This window comes from Poromitra crassiceps, assembly GCF_964638095.1.
Source record: "Poromitra crassiceps genome assembly, chromosome: 3".
NCBI lineage: Eukaryota > Metazoa > Chordata > Actinopteri > Beryciformes > Melamphaidae > Poromitra > Poromitra crassiceps.
This window is the reverse complement of record NC_139625.1, coordinates 34415812-34424243: the sequence shown is the minus strand read 5'-3', so window position 1 is coordinate 34424243 and position 8432 is coordinate 34415812. Positions and strand designations below refer to the sequence as shown.

Below are 8432 nucleotides of genomic sequence, written 5' to 3'. Positions count from 1 at the left end.
GAGATGTTTGGAAAAATCTGTTATGCTTTTTGCTTTTTTTAGTGTTAAAAGATTGCAACGTTTGAAAGAGGGTTGATACGGGACTACAAAGTGTTTAGTTAAAGTACAAACTTGTTGTTTCAACTGACTATTAACACTGCCCCTCTTTTTACTTTTGGGGTGAACTACTATAAAGACTCATTTAAAGCAGCTTCTCTACTACAACATCCACTTCTATGGTGTCGGGGCGGGCTTTGAGTGACAGGTTCCCCGCGCAATCACCGTACACGCACGCCCTTGCCTTGGCTTGCCTTGTAGTAGAAGAGCGAAAATGGCGTAGACTGGCAGTGTGCAAAGGGACGAGGGGACGTTCTCGTCTCCTCTCTGGCATTTCGGAGTCGATATTTATACTCTCAAACGTATCGTCGCCTTGTCTGGCCGTCCTGGTCGCTATTAAGTCCAGTTCTCCGGTTTTGGAAGAGCCAAAATGTGTCCCCGCGGTGGAAGAAACCCCCCTGGCTTTTGTTTACCAGTGAATGCAGCAGCTGCAGCTCAAGTCACAGTGGAGATATCTGTGCATCATGTTGGACAAACGCTCGCCAAGGTCAGTGCTGTTCACTCATGTCAGACGTCTCTAAACGCTTTTTACATTACCTTTCTAATTTCGACTGCCAATTTACTTTGGTGCAGTTCTAAGGTCAGCTGATGCCCAGACTAGAGAGATGCGTCTTCCCCAGGCCGGACCCAGCTCTCCCCAGGCCCAGACCCAGCTCTCCCCAGCCGGACTGCAGCAGCCTGCTGAGCCTGGTAGACCCTGGAACTGGGAGACCCCCGTAGAAAAGCATGAAGACCCACGACCATGACAAGCTCTTCTGGGCTTTGGGAGACTGCTTCCGATTCAGGGAAGTTGTCGGGACACTGACCTCTCCTCTCCTCTCCTCTCCTCTCCTCTCCTCTCCTCTCCTCTCCTCTCCTCTCCTCTCCTCTCCTCTCCTTTCCTCCCCTCTCCCCTCTCCCCTCTCATGTCTGCAGTGCAGCTCCCCATCACGGCGAGGGCCTCTGCAGGATGCATCTGGGTCAATGCATGCTCTGACTGTGTCCACATTTAGCCTGAAACTGGGTTGTAACAGCTGACTCAAATCTGAACGAGATTCATAAGGCTGTTCCAACTCTCAGGCTGCATGTAAACACAGTCGTTAGTTTACAACGGCTGCCACCAGTGTAGGAAATAAAAAAAATATGTTGGCTACTTTTATTTGGGCTACTTTTGCCCCATCCACTGTCTAAAAAAACGAGGGCATTTACTAAATTCTGTGGGCTAAAGATAAGTTGCTAAAGCATGGTGTGAACATCACCGTTTGTGTGGGGGTGTGTTCTTCATCGTCTTCTTCTGGCAACCAGCCTGCAGGTGCTCAGTGTGTATTATAGAGATGGAAATGGAAATTAAAATAATCTTAGGCAATTTTTGCCCCGCTATCACAATTTTTAGGGGTATTCTGAGATTTATTGGGCATTTTTGCCCTTGCCCCTGGCTATATTCCTACACTGGCTGCCATGCCTCTTGCTGTAATCAGAACAAAGCAATTTTATTATGAACAAATTGCTCTTAGCTCCCATTTTCTGGGAGTAAAGTAAGACACAACATACTGTAGCAAACGTCCAGGCCAGAGCAATCCAGTAAGAGAGTGGCGTCAGCGGAGGTCCAAAATGTGTGACTCAGCCAATGAATAGCCAGGAAGGGGTCTTGCGCTACTTTTGAATGCTAAAATAAAGCTGATAATGTACAATTTGATTCTTTATACGTCTGGTCTGACCCTTTCAAAGTACAACACAAACTGTCCATTTTGCTGCAACTCGATAGCGCTGCTTAACCCATTGATACCCGATGCAGCATTTGTGTGTGTATCCCTTTAAGACCGCAAACCACATGACGCGGTCTTAAAGGGATACACACACAAATGAGGGATATACACGCATCAGGTAGTCCCTTAAAACAGACTGTCTCATCTACCGGTACATCCGGCAAATGCAGCTATACAGTCTGTACGTTACACCCCCAGAACATGCACAAGGAAGTTGGGAAAAAAAACCTTCAGACAGGAAGGAAGTTCGACAAAATCCGACCATTCACAACACGTGTGTCCACAAAAAAAAATTCTGATTGGACTAATGAGCGGAAAACCCGCCTTAAAAAAATTCTGATTGGACTAATGAGCGGAAGACCCGCCTTTCTGCTTCCCATTTCGGTTGGTGCATGATTCTCCCCCACAAATTACAGACGGTATGGCGGAAGCATTTGAAAATTGCGGAAGCCAACTCGTCTGTTCTAAGAGACTATGCATCAGGTGTCAATGGGTTAATCCAGAACCTTACTTCCGGGAACTCTTAAGAGTCAAAAACTGGTCCATTGGAGTGAATGGAGATGGCGTGACTCTGCTATATAGACGGCTCTGGTCCAGGACTGTGATTGAATTTGACTTAAAGGGTGTTGGATTTTTTGCGTGTTTTTGCACTACCTCATTGTCATACACATGAAACTATAACGAGATGGAGTGCGATCAGCATGAGTAGCCAAATGGTTGTCAAGCGCCACCAGGTTTTACAGTCTTTCTAGATGGAGTTGATGAGAGGGTTGCACAGCACAGCTGAGTAATGCTGTCAACAGGCGAATAGGAGATTTAGAAACCTACAAAACTGCACTCTGTCTCTTACTTCAGTTCAGCCATCTTTACAAAAGCCTGACTCGCTCAAACTGTCTCCTCTCCTATGCACCTGTTCTGAGGAAAGTCACAAGAGTGTTTTCTTTCTTTCTCCTCATCTTGCTGCCAGTCTTATTGTAGAGTTACATTTCCATGATCCTTGAGATAGAAATTCACAAACATACTTGTAGGAGCCATTTCATGGTTTTCTATGCATGATACTAAATTGGTCACTAAGTTACACCCTTGGGTCAATGGTTACTTTGAGTCACAGGTTATTTAGGCAAGTGGGTTGCAATCAATCAACAGGTGCTGCTAGATGCAGAGCAATACAGTTTTTGACCACCGGTTTGGTGTTTTGTGGAATAATTATGTTTATATGAAGATTTCCCCTGCATCGTGTATGGATTCTTGCCAATATTATTGAAGACCATTAAACGGTGGGCCGCATATTCATCAAAATAAGAAACTGGAGTTGGAATCTTATTTACTTCACAGACACTACTGTTGGCCAGCGCGTCAACTACATCGCCATCTATGCAGCCACCTCAGTGACTTAACGTTATAGGCTTAGCGCCGCTACATTTATGTCAAAAACTGTATTGCTCTGCGTCTAGCAGTAGCAACACACACCTGTTGATTGATTGCAACCCACTTGCCTAAATACCTCCCCCCAACATACTTTTTCTTTTTCTCCTCATACTCTCATTGTCTTTTGCCATTTGTTAAGTGGTTTTATTAGCAAGTAAGAGACATGAATGGGAGTTTCTTCACACATTGCACTTTGAGACAGAATTGTCCATTTTCCCCATCTTGATCCTTGAGATACAAATTCCACAGCAAAATGCTAAATCTAATTTCCTCCATGCGTTTCTTTCTGCTGGTTCTTAACGTCATATTGCCTCCACCTGACCCACTGTGCTGTGTGTCGTTGGTCCAGAGAAGCTGTACGATCATATTTCATCTGTAGTTCCAGTGAGTGATTCAAACTGTTTTCACCTTGGATAGGTCCTGACCTGAAGGTAACCCTGGTATCATTCGTTAAGCCTCTTTTGGTTCAGTTGAGATTATTTCAATATATATATATATATATATAGGAAAAAAACACATTTATCGGGATTTGTGCAATATTTGATCTTAACTGTCATGTTGTTGACCAAACTGTATATTGTATAAACAAGTGACAAGTTGTTTGAAAGCAACAAAATCACCAATGTCTTCCATTATGATATGTATAGACCCATGTGCATTAGCTTATTTAGCAGGACTGTGGTGCCAACATTATAGTAGCCATGCATGATGACTAGTAGTGATGCTTGCTTCATGAAGAATAGTGAAATCGATTTCTAGACTAAGTTGGAGCTTGAAACTGCGGAAACTATTTCAGTGAGACTTGACGGAGGGACTAGGTGATAAATCAGTATACTATACCATAATTAAACCACATTATGTATCTCGTCACAGCTTCATCCTACACTCTTTAAGGCTAATGCAAAATCTCCTTTCTAGTCTGGGCCAAGGGTGTAGCATGAGTTGAGTAATGAAAGTATAAGTATTTGACAAGAAAATATCAATTATAAAGTATAGATTCAAGTATTTTTAAGCAGGTTTATATGCTCAATACTTTCAGCTGAAGTTATACGCTTTCTAACAGAGCTGCTGTAAACCGTTATTGTCTGAGAAAAACTAAAACGTATTTAGCCTTATGTGATGGCCAAAAAGCTCCAAAAAGTCTCAGATGATAGAAACCTAGAAATCTAATAAGAGTAGTACTTAAATTCTAGATCTGGATCCAATCAACATAGTGTTTTAGTTATAGAACAAACGATCTCACCATAACATTGTAATGTAGATAATACCTCCTAGTTTTGGTACTCAGAACATTATATTTTAATCCATAAAATTGTATTTGATTAGAGTTTTAGAAGCAATAACTGACAATAATGCATGAGTTTAGTGCCAGGGTATAAGTGTCGAAAGGATCCGCCGCATCCCACCGCCCTTTTTTATGCCTATGGTAGCTGTTGAGTCAACTTTTTTGGGATATGTATTGTATTTGGCTTTAGAATACAGTATAATTTACAAAGGTTTGGGGCTACTTTGGACAGAAGCTGGGCTAACATGATTGCTTTAGCACCGTAGCATTGCTTTGACAAATTCCCCAAAACAAAATACTTGATGCTTAAATTATTGCACTTAACCAGATGCAGTTAAATCTCATTCTTGTAGCATTGCCTCCCACCCCCCGCCCCAAAATAACAAGTTTTTCAGTAACTGTGTGGCTTCAAAGGACAAATGAACGAACTTGATACTCATTGAAAAGCACGTTCTCTCTCTGTCATCATCATCACCCTGTCTTGAATACTGTGTTCTAAAAACTCTGTAATGCTATATGTGGGGATTTATAATCACAATTTATAAGTAAGTAGCCGTTTAGCGACATGAATATATGGGTTAAAAAATATGCATGTTTAGCAGAATAATGAATGATTTGTATTGCATGCAATAATCCAATTTTGTAATGTGAATGAGTGTAACTATGATTCTGTAACAAGGTGACACATATGGGATGATTGTTTGACACAACAGGACGGCCTTTGTCAGGAGTATACAGGCCGACTGCTGAACCTCACTGAGAAACCAACTGCACAAACAAAACATCTCAAGGAATATTACTATATATATATATATATATTATATTACTGCTGCTTGTCAGCTGGTTTCAGCAATTCAGCTCTTGCTCTCTTTTGTGTCAAATGTAAGCTTAGCAGTGCAGCTGAAAAACATCAACCTCTGTTCTAGCGGGGAAAAGACAACAAAAGCCTATGAATAAGAAAAGATTAGTGACATTGGTGGACTATGTAGAAACTATGCACTCCAGGAGGAGAAACTGGGCATGCTTATGTGTGAGCCTCTTGTCTGGTTTTGTATTAACTGAGAAAATATCAGAAATTCAGCAATAAAAAGCAGCATGGTGCCAATTGGATCGTCTGGGTGTTGGTTTGTTTTGTTATTTGTAATAAATGACTAGACCTTGCTGCATTCCCACATGGGTCTGGTAGGGCTGGAATGTATGGAAAATCTGGAAAATTCTTAAGCAGATGAATACATGTTTCAAATAGTCGTAGGCCCATGTGTGTTGTTGTGAAGAATAAACTATGGCCTAGTTTACAGTCCTAATGCACAACTGTTAGCCTACTTTAGTTAAAATCCAGTCAAGAAATTAAAGGGCCATTAAAGTCTTACTGCCTCCTACTACAAAATAACCACAATGTATTTGCAGAAGTTCATCAGTACAATGAATCAACCTCAATATCTTTTTACAGTTATACACACAAACACAGCTACTCAGTGTTGGAGGATAAAGCTACAAGTACCAACGTAGGACTAGGTAGGAGGAGATGATGTTGCACTTGTATTTAAAGGAATAGTTGAGATTTTTTTGATGTGGGGTTGTATGAGGTATTTGCCGACAGTCAGTGTACTACATGTAGAATGCAGCTGGCGCGGTCCCAGTTTGGAGAAATGAGATCGGTTGCGTCTAGTAGTGTGAACAGAAAAACATAAAAAAAAAAAAAGCATATGCTTCCATGCTGCTCACCTGGCGTAATCCACAGTGCAGATTTAAGATAAAAACTGGGTGTAAATTACATATTTTCAGGGCTTGTGGAGACTTGGATTACGCCAGGTGAGCCCCCTCCCCCCACTTTTTTGTTCGTGACCGTGTTGGGCCTGTTCACTCAGCAGACAGCTCTATACTTGCCTGACGCAGCCTGTCTCCATTTCTCCAAACTGGGACCACGCCGGCTGCATTCTACTGCATGTAGTACACTGTCAGCAAGTACCTCACCACCCCACATAAAACTAGAACGACCGCAACGCGGACTTATGCCTCCGCATTAGTTCATTCTGGAGTCCAAATCGCCATTTGAGGCAAATTGGAAGAGATTCCGTCAAGGCGCTCCTGTGATGTTGCGTTACAGAGCTTGGAAATTGGGTGTGTGAGAGGTCACAGTGAGCTTGAACTTTGACCACCAAAATGTAATCAGTTCATCCTTGAGTCCAAGTCGATGTTTGAGACAAGTTTGATTAAATTCCGTCAAGGCATTCCTGAGATATCGCGTTAACAAGCTTGAAAATGGCGTTCGAGAGCTCACCTTGACCTTTGACCAGCAAAATCTAATCAGTTCATCCTTGAGTCCAAGTCGATGTTTGAGACAAGTTTGATTAAATTCCGTCAAGGCATTCCTGAGATATCACGTTAACAAGCTTGAAAATGGCGTTTGAGAGGTCACAGTGACCTTGACCTTTGACTTTTGACCACCAAAATGTAATCAGTTCATCCTTGAGTCTAAGTAGATGTTTGAGGCAAATTTGATGAAATTCCGTCAAGGTATTCATGAGATATCGCGTTAACAAGCTGGAAAATGGCGTTCGAGAGGTCACAGTGACCTTGACCTTTGACTACCAAAATCTAATCAGATCATCCTTGAGTCTAAGTCGATGTTTGAGGCAAATTTGATGAAATTCCGTCCAGGCGTTCCTCAGATATCGCGTTAACGAACCACGTACGGACGTACGGCCGTACGACCCGGATCCATAATGCCTCCGGCCTGGCTATCGCCGGCGGAGGCATAAAAATCCTAACTATCCCTTTAAAGCCATGTTCCACATAGTTTTAACATGGGGGTTTATTTGGCACTTACTTGACCGCCATGAAAACCAGAATATAAACTACCTAACAAGATCAGATGCAGCTAGATGAGTTTGTAGTGTTCAGATTACTTCCCATTCATTTGAATGAGGCCATAATGAAAACAGCCTGAAAACTGAAATTGACATGTTCATGAACAGATTCAACAACTGATCCTGATAGCATTTACTTACAAATATTACAAACTCATCCAGATTAGATGCATCTCATCTTTGTGAGTCATTTATATTCTGGTTTTCTTGTGGGTCAATTGCCACATAACCGCCATATTGGAATATTGCTTTAAGCCAAGGTTTGAAGAATAAATTGAATATTTTGAAATGGAAAATTTGCAGGAACCTTGACCAAGTCTGTACTGTGGTTTGGGTGCGATTCACTTCCAGGTTCACCTAACAACAAGAGCAACATGATACGACCATGACGACTCTGCAACAAAACCTGTTTAATAAAAAACACTGAACACTGTACAGGCCAAAGAACCAACATCAACATAAAAAAATCAACCAGATCCCAGTTGCTGGCTGCAGTGCAGTGAGCAGGTGCAGAAGGCTAGTCCATTTCACTGGTAGTGCTCCTCTCCAGACGCTTCTTGATGGCGGACATCTGATCGTTCAACTGGACGAACTGCTCTCTCACCTGGAGAGGGACAAGATCATAGATATAAATAATATTTGGCAATAATATCCACCATTTGTGTCTAAATTGTATCTCCTTACACAGTACTCCTCTGTTACACATGGGCATGCTAGGGACTAGGGCTGTGAATCTTCACTGGCCTCACGATTCGATTACGATTCATCGGTCAACGATTTGATTCGATTCCACGATGCATCTCGATACAGCTCAAGGTATTGCAGCTCCAAGTATCAAATCCTCAATTTTCTGTATTATTACTGCACATGGCTACTTTTTCATCAATTAATACAAGCAGTCACATAAATATCAAGGGCCTTTTTTACTTAGAAAGCGCTTTAAAATCTGATTGTCAACAGAAATTTAAACATAAACGATTCAACGATTCATCTGTCAACAATTCGATT

At 41.9% G+C, this 8432-nt stretch overlaps 1 protein-coding gene across 1 annotated transcript in view; it reads right to left on the bottom strand.

Annotated features, from left to right (window-relative positions):
- Positions 1-7851: 7851 nt before the first annotated feature.
- Positions 7852-8432, bottom strand: part of oip5 (opa interacting protein 5) — a 9900-nt gene continuing 9319 nt past the window's right edge. The window contains exon 5 of the mRNA XM_083633593.1: positions 7852-8028. Within this exon, the coding sequence (XP_083489719.1) occupies positions 7942-8028 (87 nt within the window). The 3' untranslated portion in view covers positions 7852-7941. The remainder of the gene's footprint in view (positions 8029-8432) is intronic.